Source organism: Nanorana parkeri, unplaced genomic scaffold, assembly GCF_000935625.1.
Source record: "Nanorana parkeri isolate BGI_ZX_2015 unplaced genomic scaffold, ASM93562v1 scaffold2045, whole genome shotgun sequence".
NCBI classification, from domain to species: domain Eukaryota; kingdom Metazoa; phylum Chordata; class Amphibia; order Anura; family Dicroglossidae; genus Nanorana; species Nanorana parkeri.
In genome coordinates this window covers 33,125-59,958 of record NW_017308313.1, presented here as the reverse complement: position 1 = coordinate 59,958, position 26,834 = coordinate 33,125, and the positions used below count along the sequence as shown (strand labels likewise).

At 40.6% G+C, this 26,834-nt stretch overlaps 1 protein-coding gene across 1 annotated transcript in view; it reads right to left on the bottom strand.

Annotated features, from left to right (window-relative positions):
- The window catches only part of LOC108800490 (putative ferric-chelate reductase 1), a gene marked incomplete at its 5' end in the record, with an annotated part of 37,296 nt that overhangs the window by 4,307 nt on the left and 6,155 nt on the right, over positions 1–26,834 (bottom strand). The window contains 8 exons of the mRNA XM_018572474.1: positions 1,593–1,727; positions 1,945–2,003; positions 4,295–4,392; positions 8,748–8,860; positions 14,824–14,986; positions 16,659–16,760; positions 19,386–19,653; positions 19,910–19,954. Of these exons, the coding sequence (XP_018427976.1) occupies positions 1,593–1,727; positions 1,945–2,003; positions 4,295–4,392; positions 8,748–8,860; positions 14,824–14,986; positions 16,659–16,760; positions 19,386–19,653; positions 19,910–19,954 (983 nt within the window). The remainder of the gene's footprint in view (positions 1–1,592; positions 1,728–1,944; positions 2,004–4,294; positions 4,393–8,747; positions 8,861–14,823; positions 14,987–16,658; positions 16,761–19,385; positions 19,654–19,909; positions 19,955–26,834) is intronic.

Sequence of the window (26,834 nt, the reverse complement as noted above, 5' to 3'; positions counted from 1 at the left end):
TGGGGTGTGCTTTTGGGTGGGGGATTTTCATATGAAGGGGCACTTGGCTGGGGAGCTTTTTGCTGGGGAGGGATTGCTTAAGAGAAGTGGGGGGACTTGTTTTACAGAGGGGAGGATTTTTACTAGGGGATTTGCTGGGTTTTTTCTTGAGGTAGAAGGGGAGTTTGCTGGGGAAGGGGGCTGGTTAAAGGTGAGAGCGGGGGGATGTTTGCTGGGGGGGATAATTATGGCAAGTGCTATGGAACTACAGTTGTGCTTTAAAGGAGAATTATGGGGTGAGTAAAAATGCAGTGAGCGGTGACTGTCAGTCACCACTCCCCACAGGGATTCCCCCCTCCCCTCTCTGATCCTCCAGCACTAAGTGGAGGAACTGACAGGGGAGGGGCGGGCACAGTTGACTCTCTCACACAGTATTGTCGGGATTCGTCCCCGCTGCTGCGGTCTCAGCATTGCCCGCTATATACTGAGTTTTGGGTCATGGAAGGAGGTTAGTATATAGGTGAAACTCGGAAAATAAGAATATTGTGCAAAAGTTCATTTATTTCACTAATGCAACTTAGCCGTCTACCAGGAGATTTTGGAGCACTTCATGCTTTCTTCCACAGACGAGCTCTATGGGGATGCTGACTTCATTTTCCAGCAGGACTTGGCACCTGCCCACACTGCCAAAAACTTTCTGGAATTGTGGATCTGGGTTTTCATGAGTTGTAAGCCATAATCATCACAATTATGACAAATCACGGCTTGAACTATCTTGCTTTGCATGTAATGAGTCTATCTCATATATTAGTTTCACCTTTTAAGTTGCATTAGTAAAATAAATTAACTTTTGCACGATATTCTAATTTTTCGAGTTTCACCTGTATGTCCTCCCATGACCCTGAAGAGAACTATGGGGAAAAAAGGTTACCCCATAGTTCTCTTTTAAGTACACATTACCCCTGCACATGCTGGGAGTCCACCTGTATGTAGTATGCAATATACAGAATAGCAGTCAGAGGTCAGGAGTATATAATGACTCCTAAACAACATACCCTGTATTCTGTGCTATATAGAATATAACCCTTATTGTTGTATTATATATGTTGTATTGTATGCTAGACTGTACATTACACACTCCTTTCCGTGGCATTTTGTATACTGGACTGTACATTACATGCTCCAGACCCATGTGCTATATACACTACACTACACTGTAAATTATATATTCCTGAGTCTACACTTTATTATTCATTGTCTCAGCATTTGCTAGTTGCTAAGCAGTTCCTGACTTTTTTAAAATAAGTTATTTTTTAAGGTACGCATATACAAGAGCTGTGTCAGCTCTTTTGTGTAAAGAAAAGCATCTGCAATGGAAGTTTCTTTTTCTTTTTAAATGATTTTGATAAGGTTACTGTTATGTCTCTGTCATTCTTGCTTGTGACACAGTAATAAAAGTATATTTTGTGGGTACTAAAGGACTGTGTTACAGTATATGTCTGTTGTGTATACAGTGAGTAGATTCAGATTTTATTTAACCATACCCCTTTAAGCCCCTCCCACTGTTAGCACAATTAGGCCACACCCACCATGCACATAACAAAATTGCTTACCTTTCTTAGCCAGAGTAGCATTTATCTCAAAAACAATTAGGAATAGCACCCACCAGCCAACGAACCCTCCCATCACTTCTACCATCCATCCATTTTTGTGGTCTATGAGTTGCAGTCCCAGGAAAAGATTGGCCACTAAAAGAAAAAATTACACTTTTATTGCGTGTGGCTCCAAAGGCGGACATGAACACATCCATCTCCATCTCTCTCTCTTTCCATATCGCTCTCTCTCCATATCGCTCTCTCTCCATATCGCTCTCTCTCCATATCGCTCTCTCTCCATATCGCTCTCTCTCTCTCTCTTTTTTCAGTCTCAAACTAAAAAGTAGATTGCTCAAATAAAAATGCTGACCTGCCAAAACCTTTATCACAGAGGCATTGATACGATGGAACCAATTAAAAATGAATCTCCTGTTGACAAATGGGAAAACTGATTAGATATAGGTACCATACACAAATTCTGTCACCCAATTATTTTATATAGAGAGAGAGTTAGTCACATGCAACTAGACATGTTCTGTAATATTGAAGATGTTTACTCATACAAACAGTTTCTTAATCTAATCACCATGGAATATGTCAGGGCAGCTATTGATTGTCCATGACCAAGATGAGAGGTATGACAGTCTGTGAAGCAATGCTGTTATATATATTATCAAACCATTATATGTGGATAAAAGATTGTGTCAAAGGCCCCCACCCCTCTTTAGGAATGGTTGTTACATTTAGACATAGACAGCCTCTTTTATGTCAGTTGTTTTCACTTTCACAAATGAGATGAGTTACCTATGTGGTTATAAATAATGGGTTATGTTCTAGGTACTAATTACAGTAGATGTATACACATATATAGGGGTCTAGGAGGATGTTGAAGTACAAAAAAGTGAAAGTTATAAATAAAAGTAAACAAATCTTCATATAAGGTGTTACTCTTGGCAGCCATCAGGGAAGCCCTTATATCTGGATGATTCAAAGGAGTGATTCATCCTCCAGCGCGGAAGGCAGGAACAGAGGGGGCTGGCACAACTGGTTCTGCCTCTGGATAGGCAGAGCCCGCTGTCAATCAGCCAGCTAGGTGGATCTCGACGGTATTGTCGGGATCTGTCGCGGCTGCAGCGCTCTGAGTATATAGCTCGCTATATACTAAGCTTTACATAGTTACATAGTTACATAGTGAGTCAGGTTGAAAAAAAGACACAAGTCCATCAAGTTCAACCTATAGAGAGAGAAAAAAAAAGAAGAAAAGCCTAAACAGAACACTATGACTCCTCCCGTGACACTTTGGGTCACGGGAGGGGGTTAGTATATGTCCTCCCGTGACCCTAAAGAGAACTATGGGATAAAAAGGTTATGCCATAGTTCTCTTTTAAGAATATCTGCCTCTGTAAATGATCAATCCAGCTATTGGCTTCTTATATACCTCCAGAAGCCCAATAGCGTTTTCCCATGTGCCAGTATTGCAATAATGTAAAAATTTACTACATGAAAAACCATAATGTAAGTAAAATATCTTATAGGAAAAGTGAGATTCCCCCGTAATTGCTGAAGTAGGACCAGGAACAGACATGTATTCATTTCAGGACCAGGAACAGACATTTCAGTGCTTCAGTCCATGAGTAGGTATGAGCAAAAGGATTTTGGGAAATTTAATTTAGCCACAAAATTGCTGATTTTTTGTTGGCTCACAGCATCCTAATGTAAATAAAAGCCATATGTTTCAAATATTCAAACAGATTTCTAATCAAAATGATTCATTGCTAAACTAGGTCATTTTACTAAAATCTTCTTTTACATAGTGTGCATGTAAAAGAAACCTGAGTGTAAATGGAACCTGAGTGCTATTGGAAATCAATACAATATGTTAAAAGTATTAGAGTTGGAGTATTCTTACTTCATTCTGTGTATTCTTACACAGAATAGCAAGTAAGGAAAAATCTCCTTAGTTCCTGTTTATTTGACAGGTCTGTCTGATTTGTGAAACAGAGCAGGATATGAGAAGAAATCCTGCCCGAGGGGGAGAAAGGCAGCAATAAAAACTCTGAACAGAGTAAAGAAAGTTTAGACCCTCTAACAGGATATTGCTGTCTGTCTCACACTGTGGGAGATTTCCCTGTTATGTGTGTCAAACAGAAAATGTCGCTCTACTCCATGCAACAGACACAGCATTTAAAATCTGAGAAAAGTTTTTACCTTTCCCCTGTTTAGAAAAACAAAACAAAAAAGTGTCTACAATTGGACTTTAAAAGGAGAACTATGGGGTTAAGGCTTTCCCCCATAGTTCTCCTTAGGGTAACTGGAGGACACAAACTAGCGTCCTCCAGTCACCCTAAGCTCAGTATACTGCGAGCTACAGCTCGCAGTATACTGAGCTTAGGGTGACTGGAGGACGCCACAGTATACCGCAAGCTACTGTATACCGCAAGCTACTGCTCGCGGTATACTGAGATGCTGAAGCGGATCCCAACAATTATGTCTGGATCCGCCCAGCTGCGTGAGGTGAGCAAACGCCGATATGTGTTCGCTCACCTCCCGATCTACTGAGCCGACCTGTGACAGTCTCATTGTCACAGGTCGGCTAGAACTATGAGGTGAGTGAAAAGCACTCACCTCATAGTTCTCCTTTAAAACACATTCAATGTATTTTTACATAATGCACATTAGACAAAAGGGTTTGTTTTGGTAAATGTCTAAAGATGACTTACTTGCTATTTTCAGGTGATGGTCGGAAGAAAGCAATAAATGGTTGGACAAATGTCAGGCCTATTACAATACACCCAATAACGGCATGTGTTATAGCATTCTAAACAGAAGGAAAAGGGAACCACTTTATAAAAAATAGGTTTTATTATAAAACAGACATTTGAGTGCATAATCTAAAAGACAATAGCCACAAATATTATTCAGTGGCTCGACAGTATGTAAGCAGCTTGAAACAGAGTGTAACTTTTAAAATGTTGTCTATGTGGCACTAGCAAGCCATTGCTATAACATTCTAGTGCAGGAATATAAGAAGACACGTAATTGGAGGCTCTCCTCATTGAATGAGGCTTGCAAGGCCCATTAGAACATGGGCCTGCAATGTGAGACCTCACCAAGACAGCGGAGAGAAGACAGTATGTTTTCTGCATGAATGGGCAACACAATAACTATTCTCTCCCTCTGAATGGGACTAACAATGTGCAACAGTTTGCCTTTCTAAAAAGGACAATGTAACCAATTTGGACCTGTTCTTATCGTTCCTTTTTGGAAGAATTGACTCCCTACCCAGTATTATGGACTGTTCCTATTTAACAGTAAGGTATTTAACTTTCAGAACAAACCTCGAATCCTAGGATCCTTGTGCAGGATTTTGAGCATAAAAGTCCCCGCTTGCCACATATTGCATGTAGCAGAGGATCCTGGAGTCCTTTGTGTACTTGGTGTTGGTAAGGACACGGCTGGACTCAACAACCTTACTCCGCCCACATACATATCTTGGGGTTTGGGAGGGGTGAGGTGTCCCCTTCAACCTCGCCCCATTTCCTCCTCCTCCTCACCACCAGCACCCCAAACCCTGTCCTCTTCCTTCACTGTGGCAGCAGCAAATCCTCCTCTTCCTCCTGCTGCTGTGCCTACAGAGCCTGGTCTTAGAAGCCATGGAGTGTGCCCCAGGAGAAACATGAGAGAAATTGTATCACTAATCCCTGCCTCTTTGCAGCGTACCATTTTGGTTGCCTCTTCAAAAAGGTACCCAAATGCTGCACTTGTCTTGAATAAAGAGTCATTGATGCATTAAAAAGAACCCTAGTTCCCTAGAGCCTGTCCTCCTGCCATAATTGCAAAGGTAACACATGAAGTGGTTGGCAGGCAGCTAATGTTGGGCCTGCATTTTTGCCAGACAAACACTGGTCAGGTATGACCACCTAAAATGGCCCCAAACTCTTCTGGCCTGACAAAAGGCCTCCTGAAAGTCAGGGTACTCAATGATTGACCGCCGCACCTCCACTTTGAGTACATGTGCCAGGCAAGGTACATATGTAACTTTCCCAAGGCAAAGGGTAGCCAGCAGGTTAGTGTTATTGTCACACGTTACCTTACCTGGCTAAATATGCCATTGGGTAAGCCACATCTTAGCCTAGGCCTAGAGAAATGTGAGCAGCGCTGGCACAGTGTCGCTCCGGTCCCTAGGCATTTGAGTGCAATACAGCAATGGAGCATTCAGCCTTTGACGTTGCATATGCTTTGAGGCACTTGAGGGATGGGAGGTGGGGGAGTGGACTGCGGTTTATATGGCGATGGAGGATGAGGCCAGTAAAGAAGAAGGCTTATAGGTCTGCACTGTCACCATCACACAAAACACAGGATAGCACCAACAGCTCCATTAATGTGCCCCATACTGCATCCTTCCCAGCAGTCAGATAATTGACCCAGTGTGCCATGAAGTATATGTAGCATCCCTGTCCATGCTTACTGGACCATGTGTCTGTGGTCATTTTGGCCTTGCCATTGACAGCAGGATCCAGTGCCACAGACATGGTGGCAGGGATGGCCTTCTGGGCAAAAAAAATGGCTGACTGCCTACCATTGTAGTGTAGCCCAGGCCATAAAGTCACAGGAGGGGACTGATTCCCTGAGCTGAAATGGGAGCAACTGCAAACCAGTTTTGCCTAGCCTGCATTAAGGCGCTGAGCATGGAGGTGATTTGCGGTCCTTTTTAATTCTATGCTCCTGCATGTGGAAGAGACACCTGCCTTGGGAACGATGCTGCTGGAGATGGCGGGGTGGGTGTAGAAGAATTCTGCAAATGTTCAAGTCTTTGCTTTACCACTGAAACTCCTTGTAAGACTTTGCTTCCTGTTACTAGAGATTGCAGATGTTGCAATGCAGCAGAACAATGAAGGAAGAGGAGTTCATGCTTTTTGCTATCAACTTGGCCCATTGAGGTGCTGCTCACACTAAGCTCTGTCTTGCAGTGTTTCTCCATGAATGTTCTACCCAAACGCCTGGAACTTTTACCATGGCTGATATGCTGCAGGCAGAGGCTGCAGACCATAACAGTGCTGTTGGCAGCAGATATGTTGAAAAAAGACCCACACTACAAAACTCTGTGGACTCACACTGGAGATAGCAGTGATCTGTACTCTAGGGTTCGTCATAGCACTATCTTCCTCACCCTCAGTATCTGAAAGAATGAATGCTTGTGCATGACCAAAATTATCCTCCTGCAGCAATTCAGTGATCATGTGACCAAATAATTTCACTGACTCCTTATTGCCATTTTTTAACTGGCAGTGAGGCATGATTAGCAGAGAGGGAGGAGGAGGAAAAAGAAGAGGGTACATTGCCAGCTTTTACAGACATCTGGTTGCTCTGTGGAAGAGGAAGAGGAAAAAGAGAAAGTCTTTGCCAGTCACCCAGCTACCTCTTGCACATACTGTGGCTGTATTCCACGGCCACTCTGAGCCCAACCACTGCTTTGTCCAGAATCTGCTCGCCCCCTACTACCACCACGTGCAGAACCTCTGCCTCTCACTTTATCCCTGTATAAAAAAATGTTTTTGCTTTAATTGCAGCTATGATAATAGGGCGGATAAATATGTGCTGCTTTGGTGTGTACTACTTTACCACACAGGTATGTGGTGAAGTGCTGCAACAAATGGCAGCTTTGCCTGTTTTAGCAACAAGTGTTGTTAAAAAGTGTTGTATGTACCCTGAAATAAAGAAAGTCCTAGCAACAGAAAATAACCCCCCTTCCAAAAATAAATAAAACCTGAAACCCTAAACCCCAGTCCTATTTTTATCTTGCAGCAAATGAAAAGCTTGGATAAATGTACAATAAAAAAGAAAAAATAATAAAATAACCGGAAAACAAAGGGATGATTTTCGTGGCTCCGCCCACTGTCTTGAAATGAGGAAAAATTCTCATATTTTTGGGATATGTGGTGGAATGGACCTTCTGTTTTATGAAGGCTTTACTGGGCTACCACTATCCAAAACTTTAAAAGTCTTTGCTCAAGTTGGGCATTAACAACTGCAACTTAGCAAGCATTTTCAGTTTGTCTGAACAGACTGAATCTGCATTTAGAGAGGAACAACATACATTCATACATTTTGCACTACTTACATTGGCCCATCCCTTTGTTTGCACAAATGCCAGGATAAAGTTATATGACCAAATATTGAAAAAATATATTTAGGCATTTAGTAATTTATTTTGTATGTGTAGCGCCATCTTGCTGTATCAAAGATGGAGGCGCCCATACATGCACCATGTGACATCATGCTCCCCGCCTCCAAAATGGCAACGCGCATGTGCAGAATGTGCCGGTGGCCAAAAATTCTGTTTTTGAAATGTGGGCTTTTGGATTTGGATGTTCGTTGTCTCCGAATCGGAAACAGCATAATTATCTGTATCATCAACTGAAAAGGTTTTTCACTTTTCATTTTTTTCGCCCGAAACAAATTTTTATGCTGTGCACATGCCTAATATATAATATTTGTTCCCTCTTCTAAATTTTACCTATACAGTAAGATACGTATTATATTATCACATAGAGGTGTAATTATAGAACAGTGATTGTGACAATCACCACATATTCACTGCAGGCGTATCTTTCTAGTGCACGTGTTTTAAATTAAAACACATTCACTTCTTTATAAATATGCCCCATAGTGCATTTTAACATAGTGTTCTTAATGACCAACTATCAAAAAATAATTTAAACATATCTATGCAAATTACTTTATGAATATCCTTTTTGTAATTTTTGTCTTGATATGCATCTTGTTTGAATCCTAAGCTGACACTGTCTATGATGCTGGGGCAGGAAACACCATGGACATATCCAAATGTCCCTTCTGTGTATCTGTGCTGCAGAGCTTTTTCAGTATCTGGTGTAGGTGTCCATGCCACACATATCAGCAGTCATAGTATACCTGAATGGAGAGCACTAGCTCCCTCTGGTGGTTTCAGCTTCCAGAGACCAGTTGGAGCTTGCAGGTTTTTTCTATTTCAGCCGCTGTCAGTCGGATGTCATCAAACATGCCCTGATCTAGCCTTAGTTCCCCTGCATAATAGCTAAAAAATAGGAACCTTAATAACACCTTTAACATGCCTGTTTTTTTCAAAAATTGACCCTGTAATTATTTAAAAATAGAAAATTGTCTTGTGTTTACCTGGAACCAAAAGGCTTTGCCAAAAAACAGCTTTTGTGCCGCAACTTTGAAATATCGGGCAAGAGCCATTCCTAGACTTCCTGTGGTCATCCAAGCAATTAGCATGAGAGCACCTGTAACCAATACTAGCAGTTAATAGTTATACACCATGCATATTCTTTCACTCTGTAATAATTTATTTTAATGTTTTTTTAATAGCATTAAATTATATTGGCCAGTTCCAATTATTTCCCATGCACCAGATCCTTATTCCAATTTTAGATCTATTCTAACATCGCAGGGAGACCCCATTAAGGGAAAGGAAAAAACAGTACTAAAGAAACTACAATTGACAGTGTACAACAATCTGCTAAAGTCAAAAAAGGGGGAGAGGGGTTTGGTTTGTGTGTCCTAACACTCAGGTGGGTTGGCACAGATAAATAAAAGAGCAGCTTCTAGAACATATGCAAGATAAATCTCCAAGTAGTGTTCCAAAGTACAAAAAAAAAGGTGGGGGGGAGAAAGGGGAGGGCTCATTCAGTTACCCACAACAGTGCTGCATTACATAGTAGCTCATCCCATAAGAAAGACATCATAGTATATAACGTATTCAGCTTAAGACATCTGTGGCTGCGGAGGACATATCCAAGGAACTCCAGTAAGGTACAATCCTAGGACAAGTCCAATATATATGAGAAAAAAAAAACCCTTGGAGAGTCCACAACATCAACAAGCCGAAGAAACCACAGGATTAAGTTTGTTCAAACGTGAGGGCGTAAAAAATGCTTGATGTGTCAATTTCAATGGAAGAAATCTATCCCGAATAGCAATCAATTATTTAAAAGGCAAATCCCAGACCTCATTCTAAGTTTCGTTATCCAAATCTGGTATATGGCAGATATCTATAATAGTGGGTAATCGGCACAGACTATCGACAACAAGAAGTAGAGAAGGGCATTAAGGTCCATTCCTGTATCATATGAGATAAGGTTTTGATGTCGCATTTTGCCCATTTTAATTTTGATCAAATTAATGTGGCCAAGTAAAGATAATGGAAGTTTGCCCAATGCCTTCAGTTTCACCTTCACCTCTTGCAGGACAGGTAACACATTCAACTGCAGAAAATCACCATGGTTACCTGAGACAATTATTCCTAAATAAGTGTCCACCCATTGCAATTGAATCTGAGTCAATCAAATCATGTATGAGTCTATTATGTTTCAGATTTATACAGGTGTATAAATCAGGGTAACATGAGTCTCGCTCATCGAAGGCGGCAAAACATCTGTCGCAAGACAGCTAGTGTACATATCACATAAATGAGGGGCAAGTATGTCAGTGTGAGCCTTACAAAATTCAATGGGGAGGCCATCAGACCCAGGGGCCTTACCATTAGGAAAGGATCAAATGACTGCAAAAACGTCTTCTGTGCTTACGGGCTTGACCAAGGACTCACGTTTCTCATTTGACAACCAATTTAGTGCCACTCTATCCAATAAAGCCAAGATATCGGCAGAGGAGTGGGAGATGAAGAAGAGGTATAGGTAGGCAGGATGGCTGCCTCGGTCAAGCGCGGAAAAAGTAGCTTGGGGAGGTCTCAGAGACATATTCAAAGGAAATCCGGAAGCATCCATTAGTCCGCAGTGAAGGAGAGATCAGTAAGGCAGAGGGCTCAGGATACTGAAGCCATGCCAGGATAAAAGAAGGATTAAGGTAGCTGAGCTCAGCCAACGGATGTCTGTCCCAGATCACATCCTAGCCACACCCCCCCAAATGGACACATTTTTTATTACATTTTTAGGTGCAACCATTCCTATGATATTTATACTTACAAAATAAAAACAGCCATAAAAGCTAGATAAAACTTTTAGGTACCTTCATATTTTTGTTAGCATGTGTTTCTGTATGATGGCGTGGTCCATTCAAACCAGCATTTATTCCCACTGGTGCATGCATTCCTGCTGGTGCTGCTGTATGGGCTGCATTCATTCCCACTGATGCTGTTGTATGGGTGTCCCTTGTCTGATGGAGTCAAGGTTGCCCTGCTCTCCCCTTTTCTCAGCTTTTCCTATCACACATGGGACGCCCATATAGCAGCACCAGCGGGAATGAATGCAGCCTATAGAGCAGCCCCTTGTCTGATGGAGTCAAGGTTGCCCTGCTCTCCCTTTTTCTCAGCTTTTCCTATCACACATGGGACGCCCATATAGCAGCACCAGCGGGAATGAATGCAGCCTATAGAGCAGCCCTATGTCATGCAGCCGATGACATGGCTTTATGCCAAGAGACTGCTAGTCATTATTCAGTTAAGCTGTCTAAGAATTGGTAAGTAATATATTTTAACTCACATTATTATATTCAAAAAATATGTAAAAAGTTTATCTCATGGGAAATAGAAAATGAAAAATAAATTAACATCATTACAAACCATGTGCCTTGATCATTACACTAACTCCATTTTCTGTGTGGGTCACGTTGGAAACTGCAGAAAGATTTACTTTGCTGTCACTTATGAATACACTGGGCCCATGAAATTGAATTGCACCTAATGAATATAGAAAAGATTAGAGACATTCATGGCTAACAATACAAATACAGTATACTAAATAATGAAAGCCCAACTATAGTCTACGCGCTCCAATTCCTTCCTGGCCCCTCCCCGCCTTGTGATGCAGAAAGTTGCGTTGAAGTGATTGTGCATCATTACACTGTGAGTGCAGGATACAGCAGTGATGCCACCTCCTGGGGTGTGACTATGATGCCTTTCACTCACAGTGTCCTCAGTCTTGAAGGATGTTGGGTGTAATTCAACCCAAATGGGGACATCTATTGGCAGAAAATGCATCTTTAGTCAAAACTATTTTTTAGCTTTGAATTGAGTGTAGATGGGTTGGAATATGATGTCAGTGTGCATCACATGTGATTTCTGTTTCCATTCTACTATATTTTTTCTTCTTACCTACCTACAGAAATTGTATGATTAGGAAGTAAACAGTGATGGTGTAATAAATACATTGTAGATTTGTGTTGCTAGGGATGTTCAGATACCAGTTAAGATACCAGTGCCGACATTTGGCATTTCACCAGAACTACCAGGGTTGTAGTGGTTGCAGCTGGGACCTAGCTCTGGCACTCCACCACTGTCCTGAAATCATTAGTCTGTATTGTTTTAGAAAAACTGCCACATGACAATTAACAATAAATATGTATCAGTACTTGTTACTGTGAGTACTTGGATAAGTATCAGTACTTGTACTTGAAAAAATGGTATTGGTGCATCCCAAATATATATTACTAAAACAAATCATACATTAAAACAGGAATGCACAAATCCCAGGAGCTCCGTATGCTCCTTACAAATGACAGCTGCCTCCTAACTTCTGAATTTCTCTCTATTCTAGTCTTGTAGCTGGAAGAGTATCAGTACTTGTACTGAGTACGGTACTTGTATCTGAACATCCCTATTTGTTACCTAACCACCATTTTTTTATCCAAAGGCCGTTTCTACAGTCAAGTTTAAATTGCTAAATAGCCTAAAAACAGGTACTTATGCAGATCTGCATGTAGAAACTGAGCCAGTCTGTATTACTGCTTTTCCTGCAGCTACATATTTAAATTCTTACAATGACCACAACTGAATATGTGGACAATATATTGAGATGTTTTGGACACATATTACAATCCTATGTAATTGATTAAAAGTAATTGACAAAAAGTTGTCTGTTATTTTTTTTAAAGTCAATTTAATATTTTTTTTTAACATCCATGTCATCCAAGAATATACACATGTCTTACAAGCACCCTTCTTAGGACCCATAAACAATTTTGTCAGGATCTTTTGAAATTCATTATTAAACATAACCACTGCTTCTTCTTTGACACTATTTACACTATAAACACAGAGCACAGCAATTTGTGCCCCAACTGGTGGGAGGATAGAGTTTTTTCTTTTGATGCAACGGAACAGAATACAAAATATAAATTTATTTGGGTCAGATATATACATGATGCATTTCTATCTTGGCAAGCAACTGAGACAACTTAAGCTTGTTAGGCAATTATTTTCCTAATGAGCTTAAGAATAGGTTTTTTTATGGCCCTTGCAATTATTAAAGATAACATGTTGACACTAATCTATGTGGAAAATTTTACGGTATTCCCACTTTCCCCAGAAGTGTGTTGCACTGAGGCAGCGATCACCTCGCTATTTACTAAAGGGTATTTAGTAAAGAATTTACAGCAGAATTAATCAGTCCTAAACATTTTTTAGAACAGAATCAAAAGTATGTTTGACATTTTTCGTGACCAAAATAAAATAATTTTGTACAAAGCCACTGTAATTTCCCTTTAATTTAGGTTGATTAGGAGCAGTACATCCAGAATGTTACCCTTGTCCAATACTTTATAAAGAAAGAATTGTTAAATAATAAAGTGGGAGGGTCCTAGAACATGTCAGTGCTTTTTTCCCCCAATAGTTTAAACCTTTCACACAAAATTAATTTTTGGTTATCCGCTAGCCTCCAACCCCCGATGCAAAATAATTAGGGAACAAGAATAACAAAAAGATAATTAGTTTAACCCTGGTTTCCACCCTGTTTGCCTAGGTGCCTGTGATATCTCTTGCACAGTATTGTTTACTTCTTGATTTGACAAAGATACTAAATGCTATTTTTTGATTGTACAGTACAAGACACTCAAGATGACTGGGTATACAGTATATTGACTGGTATGGCAGCTGCTAGTGGGCGTAATGTGTTAACTGATGGTTCCCCTTTGGACTCTGTCTGTTAGTCAATCTTTTAATTCCTTTACCCTATAATGCTTCTACTGCTCAGCCCGCTAGCTTTCATTCTCCTTAACTTAGTAAGGAAGATTTTACAGCATCAATGTAATTTTTCATGAGTCAGATTTCGGCCATGATAGAGGCATCTGGACATAGAGGGCAGAAACACAGTTCCCTAGGGTCACAAGTCACTAGCTTTGACAGTATGGCTGTAAATGCCCAGATTCTGAGGGAGAGTGATGTACCAGAAGAGTTTATACCTACTTTATTAATGGCGAGGAAGCCTTCATCTTGCAGGGTGTGTTACAGTACATGAGAAGTATATTTTGCCTGCTGAGAAAGAAAAAAATCTAGATCCTTTCTCAGTAGGTAAGATCCTCACTTTTCTCCAAGCAGGGCTGGATTTTCTTTTAAAAGGTTGATCTTAAGGCAGCATCGGATGCTGACATTGGCCATACGGTTCTACAGGCAGCAGGTTATGTTATCCTGTGCTGCACAGTCTGGTGGTTGAGGTTGGGTCCCCACCCCTCTGTTTATTGCTTTTGGATGTCCAAGTCATCTTGAATCGGCCTGTGCCCTGTACTGTACGATCAAGAACATAACATTTTTTACTTACCTGTACAACCCTTTTCTTGGAGTACAGTACAAAACACAGGACATTACCCCTCTTTAGTGATGGGAGGTGTCCAACCACATGACTTTATCCAGTCATTTTGAATCAGCCAGTTGTCATGTACTGTACTCTAAGAAAAGGATTTTACAGGTAAGTCAAAAAATCCTATTATTAATCAAAGAATTACTGGGCAATTCAACCAGTGAGCAATTAATAGTTATTTGCCTAAGTGATATTTGATGGAATTTGCCCTGCATTCGACAGTCATATTCAAAATGTTTACAATAGTTCCCCAGGCACGTGCAGCTGCCTGCAAACAGCCGACAAATCTCACATGTATAGTATCTGTGAAGAATAGGTATTATCATGCAGGTGAATCTACTGACATAAGCTCTTCATGGTGAAAGGTTAATTGTCAGGTTTTTATAAATTGTTAAACCAAAAAGTACAAAAAGTTTTAAGATTTAAACAATTTCAGAAAAATTAGTGAATATCAGGTGAATGTGCATCAAAGGTAACATTCACTCGTTTCTTATATAAGGTAAATAGTACAAGAAAGATCCTGTTGAAGAACAGATGTTGTTGAATTCCAGGGAGTGTAATTTTTACTGGATAAATCTTGTTTGAATTTTCACTAATTTGGCTTTAAGTGTTTAAAAATAGGTATATTAATTGTGTGTTACAATGTAAAGCATTCTCACCATTAAGAGAGGGCCCATAGCAAACTAGCACATAGTACACATCCGAACTGTTACTGGATCGGGATTGCAGCACAGGCTGTTGTGTTGAGATTTGGTTCGTTGAAGAGAACGTGCATTGTATCACTCCACCACTGTATGACAGAAGACTGGCTTCTACATTAGTCTGGCAAGATGGACAAATCATAGAACATATTTCAGTCACCAACAGCCCATTGTTTTGTTGACATCACTAAAAGTGAAACCAATGTCTTTTAGTTCCCCAGTAAGCATTTCTGCCATTTTCTTTATTGGAAGCAGTAAGCACAAGACAAATGCAAAACAAGCAATTTGCATGTATGATCATTTTCTTAAAGTATAGCTAAAAACAAATACATTATTTTTGCTTTGGATAGAGTAGTGAAGGGTTGAAATCCCTGTCAGATTTTTCTTTCACTTGCTGTGCTCCATTGGGGAGAATCACCTTTACTTCCTGGCCCAGAGGCATAACAAAGAAGAAAGTTCTCAATTATATATGAAATCTCCCCTTAGGCAGTTATCACTGAAACGTGCCCCAATTGAAATGTTTTCCAGCTATTGCTATTTCAGTGATAACTAAAAATTTTGGATTCTACCTTACTTTCAGTCCTGGTAACAATGCTTACCAAGACATAGTGGGGGAGTGGTTCTTTGCACAGCAAAAAATACTTGACAATGGTTCTAACCCATCACCACCACAAAAAAAAGTTTTGGCTTTAGATCAACTTTAAAAAGATGTTTCTAGGTTCCTTGCAGCACTTAAAGTTGAACTCCAGGCACAATTTATAATGCATACTTGCATTGGTCTGGCTTTGTCCAATGTAAGTATGCATATGTCATACCTCAGTGGCTCACGGTGATCCTGTAAAGCACTTTAGTAGCCAGAGCTAGTACAGTGTTAAAAGTGATCATCTGCACCCTGGTATTATGTTGTGCTGAGTGGCTTCCTCTCTGCTCTGAAAACTCAGGGGGTTAATGCTTACCATATTAATAACTTACCATATTGCAATCTGCAATAAATCTGTTCCAATTGTGCCCATACTTTTTACACTCTTAAAAAAGAACCGGAACTGATATTTAAAATGCCTGCCATGTAAGAGTGCTTGGGGCATTCACAATGTAGCTTTTAGGGCCGGTTCACACATATTCCAGTGCGTTCAAGCGTGATTAGCTGCTGGAATGCACTGGATCACATTAGAAAATTCACCCTTGGTTCAGGGGGAGGAGGGGGTGTGGCGGTACATTTAAATCAATGGCACCGCAGCGACAGTATTATCACCCGCACCAGAACGTGTGGCACAGCAATGCCTACATTCTGGTCCAGTGCGATCGCAAAAAAAAAGTACAAGCACTTTTTGTTGCGATCGCGCTGGACCAGAACGCAGACATTGATGTGCCTCACGTTCCAGTGTGGGCGATCGCACTGGGAGCGGGGGGCGTGGCTGCGGTGCCATTGATTTGAATGCACCACCACACCCCTTTCCGCCCCAGAATACAGGGAGGATTTTCTAATGCAATCCAGTGCGTTCCAGCAGCTAATTGTGCTGGAATGCACTGGAATGGGTGTAAGCCTGCCCTAAATCATCTGGAAGTCAATATTTATTGAATTTCAGTATGAATTGCACTACATATATAAAGAAAATGTCAACACAGAATAACAATGCTTAAAGCCAAACTATCACCTCAAAGACTCTCAACCCCCAAATCATGAGTGTCAACCTTAGAAAATCAGTAAGATGTTTTAGCTGTAGGCAGATCGGAAAACAGGGACACGTTTTTCCTATTCTTGTTGGCATAGTGATGAAATAAATGGAAATTACCAGAGTTAAGATTTGGGGTCGACGTCTTCCTTCTGCATATGCATGCTGAATGTGAACCTGACCTGTAGCGTTAATCCCACAGATGTAAATGTCATCATTTCCCTGGAACACATGAACGCATCAGTGCAGACATCAGAAGGCGATGATTAAACATTTCCAACACATTTTGAACTGTTCAGGGTTTCACGCAAAACATGGTCACCACTGGCCATGTATTGGACTCAAAATCATTTGTCTCTCTTTAAGTTTGTCTCTCTTTAAGTTGTGTCTCTCTATTAGAAAACTAATATACATCTTTAGGAATATATTAACTAGTTAGCTACAAAACACATCACTCCATGTCACTCCAGGTTGTCTTGTAGGATCCATCCAAATAAATTACTGTGGCACTTATTTTTACTATATACTGAAAAAGAAATGTACTAATATAATAACATTACATATGAGCCATCTTAAATCCGGAACCAACACTAGTAAAGTCTTGTATTTCTTTGCTATTGTTGCTCTATGCATAAGTAATCTTCATTCCAGGCAAATCAAAATACTTAGTTGTTGCAGCTCGTGGGTTCAGATCTGGTTATTTACAATCACATTAAGTGTTGAATGAAACACATAAGCAAGCTCAGGTGTTCCTGATGTATTCCTGATGATTTTAAGCTCAAATCCAGGCAAATAGATGGCAAATAGACGGCAGAAATATGCTGATCTACATGCCCATGGATTTGTAATGCAGTTCATCTAATACTCAGATTTACATAGCTCTGCCAAACAGCATAGCCAAGTCTATCAGAGCAAGCAGCTTGATTTTTCATTGCTGAAGTTCAATACAACTTATAGGTCTTGCCCAGGGTTGCTAGCATTTTTTCGAGATATGCGGGATATTTTGCGGTATATGCTGGTGAAGCACACTAAAGCTGATCATACACCAAGGATGTGCGGTACCTTTGGTTCCGGGTGAGGCATTCCCCAGCCTCACTAGTTAGGTTACACAAGCAGTGAGGAAGCCCGCTGCTGTGTAACCTATCTGTCAAAAGCTGGATGCAGCGCTGCCTGTTAATTACAGGTTACACAGCGGGAAGGCTTTCCCTGCTACGTAACCTGCTAGAAACCGATCTGAATGGAGAAAAATCTGGCAGCTTCAGACTTGAAGCGGACAGCTTTTTCCTCCATAATACTAGGTGAGGCTCTGCCTTACCTGCCTCCCATAACGCAGTTTCCTGCCATACACCTTACAATTAGCTGCAGATTTTCTATGGTCAAATGGAAAAAGTGCAACAGATTCCTCCATTTACGCTAAACTATGTGGATGAAGGAATCTCCCACTGGGCCAAGCTTCAGTATCTTGCCCCGCTGGCTCTCAAAATACCTGAGCAATCTGATTGGATGCAGGCATTGTTCAGTTATTTTGAGAGCCAGTGGGGCCAACTAGCAAGATACTGAAGCTTGGCCCAGGGGGAGATTCCTTCATCCACACCTAATTAGCCTAGATGGAGGAATCTGTTGCACTTTTTCCATCTGACCATAGAAAGTCTGTAGATAATCTATGGGTGTATAGCCAGCTTTAGGGGGAGGGGATGCATCCCACTCAGCTCTTGCCATCCAGTGACGTCAATGGGTTCCAGGAACTGAGCGGAATGGTGGCAGGGCATTTCAACCTCTTCATAATGTTTTACATCTGCTGCTGTTTTGCTAAGTATTAATTTAGTTGGACAGTCCTCTGTAAACTGAGTTGTTTCATGAATGTACACCTGGAGCTGCACTTCAGAATCCCTGCCACATCGGAATGGTGTCTATTGCCATTCACAAAGCACAGCTTTTGATGATAATGTGGTGGCTGGAAGAACTCCTGATCTGTGTACATGTTTCTGGTCAGTGACAGTGAATCCTTTGGATCAGAATAAGGGAAGTTTGGCAATGTGTTTTAACCAAAGGAGTAAATGACCTTTTATTGTGGACCTTTACTAAATAATCACTAATCACTTGCATATGGATCCATAGATACGATAAACAAATGCAAACTTTACAAAGACAAACACAAAATATGCATCAATTCAGCAGAAATGTCACTGAAGTGTATTCACAGAAAATCTAAATATTTTTCTTTGATTTTGTGGCCCCCAAGTCTCAAGTCTCTTTTCAACAAAAGTGTTGTGGTAATATTTTTTTTAATTTTTCTAAACATTTTGAAAACAAAATATTTTTCATTTGCAATATTTTAGAATTTTAAGATAAAAAATGGCAAATACTAATATCATTAGTTTAATTTAACTGATGCAAAATAAAGTCTAGCCACTAGAGAGTGCAAAAGTACAAAAAATTAGAAACGAATCAAAATGCATGTCTTTTGTACATTTATAATCTTTATAGTGTATATTAAGTCACAAAAGTTTTTTTTCTTAGCTTTGGATGGAGTGGGGAACGGAACTGTCAGGTTTTTGCTGCCATTCTGGGCTGCATTAGAGAGATTTACTCTTACGTATGCTGTCATTTTACCAGATTTTTATGCTTCACCACTCTACAAAACTAGAAAAAAAGGTTTTAGCTTGACATACACTCTAAGTAATAATATAAAGCAGAGAAATAAAATAAATCAGTAATATGAGATATATGTTAGAAATGTATAACAAACTCTTGCCTTACTATTTACAAATGCATTGCCTTCAATTGCAATACGAAGACACAATACACAGATGGTAATGTCAAATGTTGGGACAGAATTGTTCTCACCATAAATTGGTCATCTGAAAATCCAAAGGCTACATATCCAGCTGCTGGTCCGCTAATCTCAAAGTGATAGCCTCCATTACTTGTCTTGGTTGAGGACATAAAGTGGCAGTTAGTGGTTTTGGAAGGGTCACAGTCAGAAGGGCTGCTGAGACAAATTTTCTGGGTTCCACAGGTATCCCGACTTATATGAGTGGGTGGAGAAATAGAAGTAAGGATCGCTGACGTAGATGTGCTCCCGGGAGTGGTCAAAGGAGCGGTAGAATTTGGACTGGAAGAGTTTGAGGTAGTACCAGTTGTATTACTAGCAATTGTTATAGTCACTGTAGGAGGAATGATGGATGTGCTGGGACTATTGACATTCTGAAGTCAGAAAAAATCATATTAGTGTAGAAACTATATTATACTGTACAATATATATATATATCAAATGATGTACATGTGATTAAAAACTATTTGGTTAAACATTTTGTTTCTAAATATAATGGATTTAAATCCATATGTGGCAAAAGTACTATATGTCTTACTCTTCCTTATTGAGGATGGTCATTGTGCCAACAAACTCGTTCTGGCTAGGAGAAACATAACATTTAAGATGACAGTTATAATATCCAATCTGTTTCTAGATGGTTAGGGGGATGATCTCAATGCCTTTGGGTGTTCCCCCTTTACTGACAAAAATTTGTATTTTCAGCAGATTTATTTCTAATGTCTGTGCCCATACTTAGAAGAACAAGTAAATATAAGATTATAAGAAACTTGACTGGTTGTGATGGGTTAAAACATGTCCTATTTTTTATTTCTCCAAAATGTTGTTTCCAAGCATATTTAAGTAAGCGCTATTCAATTTCAAATAACAGTAAATGTCATAGGGAGCAAGTTGGAATAAAAAAAAGTCATAAAGTTATTTAAGCTATGACATATTTCTGTATTTTAGAGTTATAAGCAATATTACAGCTTTTACACACTTGTATAAAGCAAGTGTCTTATCTTGGCCAATCAACACCATCTGATAACCTTGGAAAAACTAAAGTGAGTCATTAAATGTTAGTGGATTTAGTGAATATTGGGCAAAGATGGTCCAGCATTAAAACTCAAGTGAAAGTAAGCTCTCGCACATTTATCTGTGCTACAGATATTATACTGAAACTGCAAGCAACAATTGCTAGATTACTGTTATAGGATACTGCTGTATGAAGACCCTATTGTTGGATTTTGTTAAGGGGCCCATAAATCTACCTTCATTCCTATTTAGAGATACATTCAATATAAATGGCTTCACTTACTGTTAGTACAGGACTTTCAACTCCCACCCAGAATATTCTTCGTGACTGGACAAATGTCGCTCTGAGTAAAGAAAAAGGCATGTGTGTGATGTCATAGTTCTGGTAAATAAAATGAATCAACACAATACAAACACGATGTATATATGTATACTCATTTTGACAAAATTGAAAATAGTTTAGGCGAAAAAAAAAATCAAAATCTATTTAAAGCCTTTCTGTTCCGTTTATGAAAAAACAATTATGTGCCGCCCCCAATGGGGCATAGAAGTTATTTAGATAGAAGTTTTATATAGATTGTTTGTCTCTATACCTTTTCCTATGGACTTTTTGTATATCTAGTTCACATGTTGCCATCTAGTGGCCTTTCGTGATATCGCACCTGACCTGATATCCCTGAGATCGATGACAGTTCCTCTGTATGTAAGCCCCACCCTTTTTCTTGTTGGTCAGTATTTCCTGTGTCATGGCCAAAGCTAACAGCCACATGCAATCAGGACACATGTACTCTGCATAGTACCGTAGGAAAGGCATCATCTTTTGACCGCATAATACTGTAACCATTCATCGCTGTTATCCTGTTATCTTCACGTTCAGAATAAAGCAACCTTTGTGCATGAACACGGTATTGGTGAGTTCAGCTATCTGACAAGGATTGTCCTCAGTGATTGAATAAACTTATACAGGCCAGGCATATAGGTTTCAACAAGGGATAAATCGCTATCACAACAATCGGAGTCAGAATAGTCAAAAGATGCATAGAAATCATACAGCCTATGTACATGTGTGTGCCTAATCTGCAATCAAGCTCAGTGCCATCCGCCATCTTGTGAAAGCACTTGGTCGCACAAGCTTACTGCACTTCATGTGAATGTTGAAAACTGTTTCTCTACATTGAACTGTGTTACCCCACCTGTCTAAGCTGCTGTTCGTCTTCTTAAAGAGACAGTACCATTTTTTGCAAAACCGTGAAAAATGTCTAGACAAGGCTCTGAACACTCTTTTATGGCCGAACCAACGCAGATACATCATGCCTCTGAACCCGCAGATGTACAGGGAGCTGATTCTGCAGATATTGCTGAACAGAGTGTACGACCCAAACGTACAATAAAACCGACACAGAAACTCAGAGAAAACTATGAAGCCACTAGAGATGAGTTCTCCAGCAATCTGTCAGACCTCTGGGACAGAACTTCACAATGCATGTCAGTTTTGTCACACTTTAATGATCAACCAGCTGAATTGAGAGACTCTATAGATCGCCTATGTGCTGCGTATGAACGTTACCAGTGACTGTCTGCAAAATACACAGCTTTCTTGCAGGACTGTAACATAGAGGACTTTTCAGCAGAACTGACCAGAACTGATGCACTGAACCAACAAAGGGATCTCTTAATGAAAAATGCTAATTATAAGGCAGAACTCTGCATTGCTCAGCTGCAGGAGACCAGATCTCACAGATCAACATCAACCAAGCATACTGCACGTTCTTCTAGATCCTCTCGCTCCAGAAGTTCAACATTAAGCGACAAGCTAATAGAGGCCCGCGCTGATGCTGAATCCAGGAAAGCGCAAAGCTCCCTTGCTAAGAAAGAAGCAGAGATGGAAGCTCAAAGCAAAACTCTTCAAGCAGAGGCAGAAGCCCAAAGCAAAGCTCTTTAAGCAGAGATGGCAGCTGGCCAAGCAGAGATAGAAGCTCAGAGCAAAGTTCACCAAGCAGAAATAGAAGCTCAGAGCAAAGCTCGCCAAGCGGAAATAGAAGCTCAGAGCAAAACTCGCCAAGCAGAGATGGAATCCCAAATAAAGATTCTGCAAATGGAGAAAGAGGAAGCAGGTGCCCTAGCAAGGCTGAAGGTCCTTGAACAAGCAATGGGACAAAGTACTAACTCAGACTGTCTTATCCCAGCAGAACTGGAAGACCCAGTTGAACATGATGTTTGCAAAGATACAGAGTCATCGCCTGTACCTCTTACTAACAACACTGTTCTGACTCAACACAGAGACCTCTCAGCTCCAAATACCTGAGCCTCCTCAAGTCTACAACACAAGTGCATCTATGCGGCGAACCACATCACCTCCTGCCAACAACAAGGTGACTTCCAGTAACAAGCCACAGCCAGCAGAAGCCTTAGAGACTACACCACAGTTAAATGCTCATGCAACATAATTTTATCCTGGTAAACCTCACCCTACATCACCAGAGAACTTTCACACACAAGGGGTTCCACAAGTTACTTTGGCACCAAAGTGTGAGAGATCAGACATGGCTGACTTCGCCAGATATATGGTACGCCGCGAGCTCATTAACACTAGTCTCTCAAGGTTTGATGACTGTCCGGAGAGCTACAGGGCCTGGAGATCAACCTTCAAGGCTGCTATTGCTGATCTCAACCTTACTACCAAGGAGGAACTTGATTTGCTCATAAAGTGGCTGGGGCCAGAATCTGCAGATCGTGTTAAAAGACTGAGAACAGTAGACGTTGACCACCCAGATGCAGGTCTTGTTGCAGCATGGGCAAGACTTGAGCAAGCCTATGGTAGCTCAGAAGCCATAGAAAGCGCTCTATTCAAGAGACTGCAAAACTTCCCAAAAATAGGGAACAAAGACTATCACAAGCTCCAAGATCTGGGTGACCTCCTCATGGAGCTAGAGTTGGCAAAGACAGACCCACGTCTACCTGGACTAAGCTTCCGGGACACTGCTCATGGTGTCAATCCATACAAGGTAAATCCTTACAGAGACAGCAATCTCTACATACCTTACATGGAATTCAAATGTAAAGTTGCTACACTTCAGCTTCCCTTGCTGCAAGTCAGAAGAAAGAGCTTCATATCTCCTCAGATGCATCTACTGAGACCATAGCAGCTGTTGCCTACATCAAGTTGAGAGACTCTTCTAATCACACCCACATAGGGTTTCTGTTTGGCAAAGCTAAGTTAGCTTCCAAGCCTGAACAATGCCATTATGTTCAATCAGAAGTTAATCCTGCAGATCATGCCACCAGGCCAGTGTCTGCCAGTGTCTTCACAATTTCTTCTTGGTCAACAGGTCCTGACTTCCTGCTGGATCATCCAGAAGAAACCACAGCTGATGTCGTCAGTCCTTTAGATCCTGACAGAGATCCAGAGATTCGTCCTGAAGGCAAAATCCTTGCAACCAGATCTGAACAAGGATTCGTCTTGGGCTGTCATTTCACCAAGTGGACAAGGCCTGACCGCACTACTGCAAGGTTAGTCCATACCACACACTGCTATAACACTAAGCCACAGGATACTCACTGTCAGGGCTGGCACATATGCCAAAAACATCTTTCTGCAAAAGACATTGCTCAAAGCCAGCTGATTCTACTATACAATGCAGAACAGAACATCTCTAGCACAGAGATAAAATCTTTTAGTGACAAGCAAGACATTGCTAAAAACAATCCTACTGCCAAGCTGAATCTATTCATCAAGAGTGATGAGATTACAGTTTCAAAGCGTACAGCCAATCTTACCCCAGCTACTCTTCTCACCTAGAAGCATGGAACTGTGCCTGTTTCACATGGAGACTTTGCAGCTGGAGTTACATGAGCACCATGTTCTCCAGGTACCTACGTGCACCCTGCACATCCAGGGATGGACTTATTTGAAGTGCCTTCAGCCTGCCAAAGAGACTATCTTGTTTCTTCACTAAGGAACTTTACAAGTTGCCACCCATGGAAGGTGACCTACTGCATTTGAAAGGACTGTTCCAGATTTCATCTGACATATGGACTTGTGGATATATGTTTGTTTTTTTTTAGGTCCAGAGGACAAGCTACAAGTTTATGGACTTTAAAAGTTAATGTTATTGCATTATTTGCATGTTCTCTTTGTCTTTCAGGTTTCAAGACATCGAAGCAAATTACATTGTTAATTGCATCTGCATAACTACCATCATGATTTAAATAGTGACATTTACAATGCCAGACGGGGAGTGTGCCGCCCCAATGGGGCATAGAAGTTATTTAGATAGAAGTTTTATATAGATTGTTTTTCTCTATACCTTTTCCTATGGACGTTTTGTATATCTAGTTCACATGTTGCCATCTAGTGGCCTTTAGTGATATTGCACCTGACCTGATATCCCTGAGATCGATGACAGTTCCTCTGTATGTAAGCCCCACCCTTTTTCTTGTTGGTCAGTATTTCCTGTGTCATGGCCAAAGCTAACAGCCACATGCAATCAGGACACATGTACTCTGCATAGTACCGTAGGAAAGGCATCATCTTTTGACCGCATAATACTGTAACCATTCATCGCTGTTATCCTGTTATCTTCACGTTCAGAATAAAGCAACCTTTGTGGATGAACACGGTATTGGTGAGTTCAGCTATCTGACAAGGATTGTCCTCAGTGATTGAATCTACTTATACGGGCCAGGCATAGAGGTTTCAACAAGGGATACATCGCTATCACAACAATCGGAGTCAGAATAAATTATGTGGCCATTATTTTGTATATTGGGGTTGAAGCTGTTTTTCACTTTTCTGTAGTTCTCAAGGCTTTTGTCATTTTCTTTGCTGCTATTTTTCTTTGCTGACTTCTGTAATGATAGCCATCTTCCTTTTGTTGTCTCTTGGGGTAGACAGCCCCAATGTACTTCAGCTTTAGGTTTCAAACACACTGCAAGCAGCTTTATTTTAGCTTCAATCAAACATAGGCAGTCAATATCAGAGTAAGTCACAATGCAAGAGTGTCTCAAGGCTATGCAACCTGGAGCATCAGTTTCACAAATGGTTAAACATCAATGCGTCACAATTGGCAGGCAATGATCTGATAAAAAATAAAAATCAGAGCACACTGCCCCGATAAAACAAGTTTACAATGTTATGAAAATGTAAAAAAATTATAATCCTACCCAAAACATCCATATAAACAAGCTCATGAATTGCACATGACATGCCATAAGTGCAGTACATGACAGACCCTCAGATCCCCTTGCAACATGGAGTATACACCATTACATCTAGCGGTTATGGGCGACAGCTGATGCACTGCTGGGGACCCTTCCACTTCATCAAATATAGGAATTGCGTTCATGCAAAAATAATACACATAAAAACAAATCTTAACTTCTTTGGCACTTAATACATAATTCATATCCCTCTCTGGCAGGTAAGTAGACCTCCTGTCCAGCTCCACCAAATAATAGCTGTGTACTCACAGGGCTGCTATCATATAATCTCTCGGCAGGCCAGGATAGCCTGGCTTTCCCCAAAGACTAAAGACACCATAAAGACAGTTAGCATTATCTAAAAAGTCATAAGCTTAATTAGGCCAGGGAAATGTAAAATCCGGATTGGCTCTTTATTTCAGGGAGCCAAATCCCAGTTTTACAGAAAACTAGATTTCTGAGAGAAACATGAACGCCTACCAGTTGCATCCAAGTGCTTCCCTGACACCTCTTTCTGAAAATACCAGTTAATTGACTGCAAAACTCATCCCTGATTTTGTGAGTCACTGACCCATAACAAATATGCAAATCAGGAAATTTGGAAGGCAGTCTGAACTCTTCATCTAAGCTCTTATTGCAGGTTATTGACAAAGTATTGTAGCAAAGGGTCAATCTGGCAGCTGGGCAATGCAAATTAAGTTCTGCAATAGAAGCCTCATGGCAGAAGCCAGAAACTACAATGTTAAAACCAGTACTAAGAAAAGATGTCCTTGAGTTGGAAAAAGTCCAGCGGAGGGCAACCAAACTAATTAGGGGTATGGAGGACCAGAGCTACGAGACAAGGCTACTAAATTTAAACATGTTCACATTAGAGGTGAGGAGATTAAGGGGGGATATGATTTCCATGTACAAAATGTTCAATGGTGGTAGCAACATTAGCGATAAACTGTTTAAAATTAACTCCGTTACAAAAACTAGAGGCCACCACCTAAAATTGGTGGAAAAAAAATTCCAGCACAAGGGGCGAAGGGGGTTCTTCACGGTAAGATCAGTTAGGGTCTGGAACTCACTGCCACAGGCGGTGATTTCAGCAAATAATGTGGAATTGTTCAAGAAACTTTTGGACGATTTCTTAAGGGACCGTAATATACAGGGGTACAGGTAATATACAGGGGTACAGGTACTCCTAGAATGAGATCCTAATAGGTTGGACTTGATGGACTAATCTCTTTATTCAACCTCAAATACTA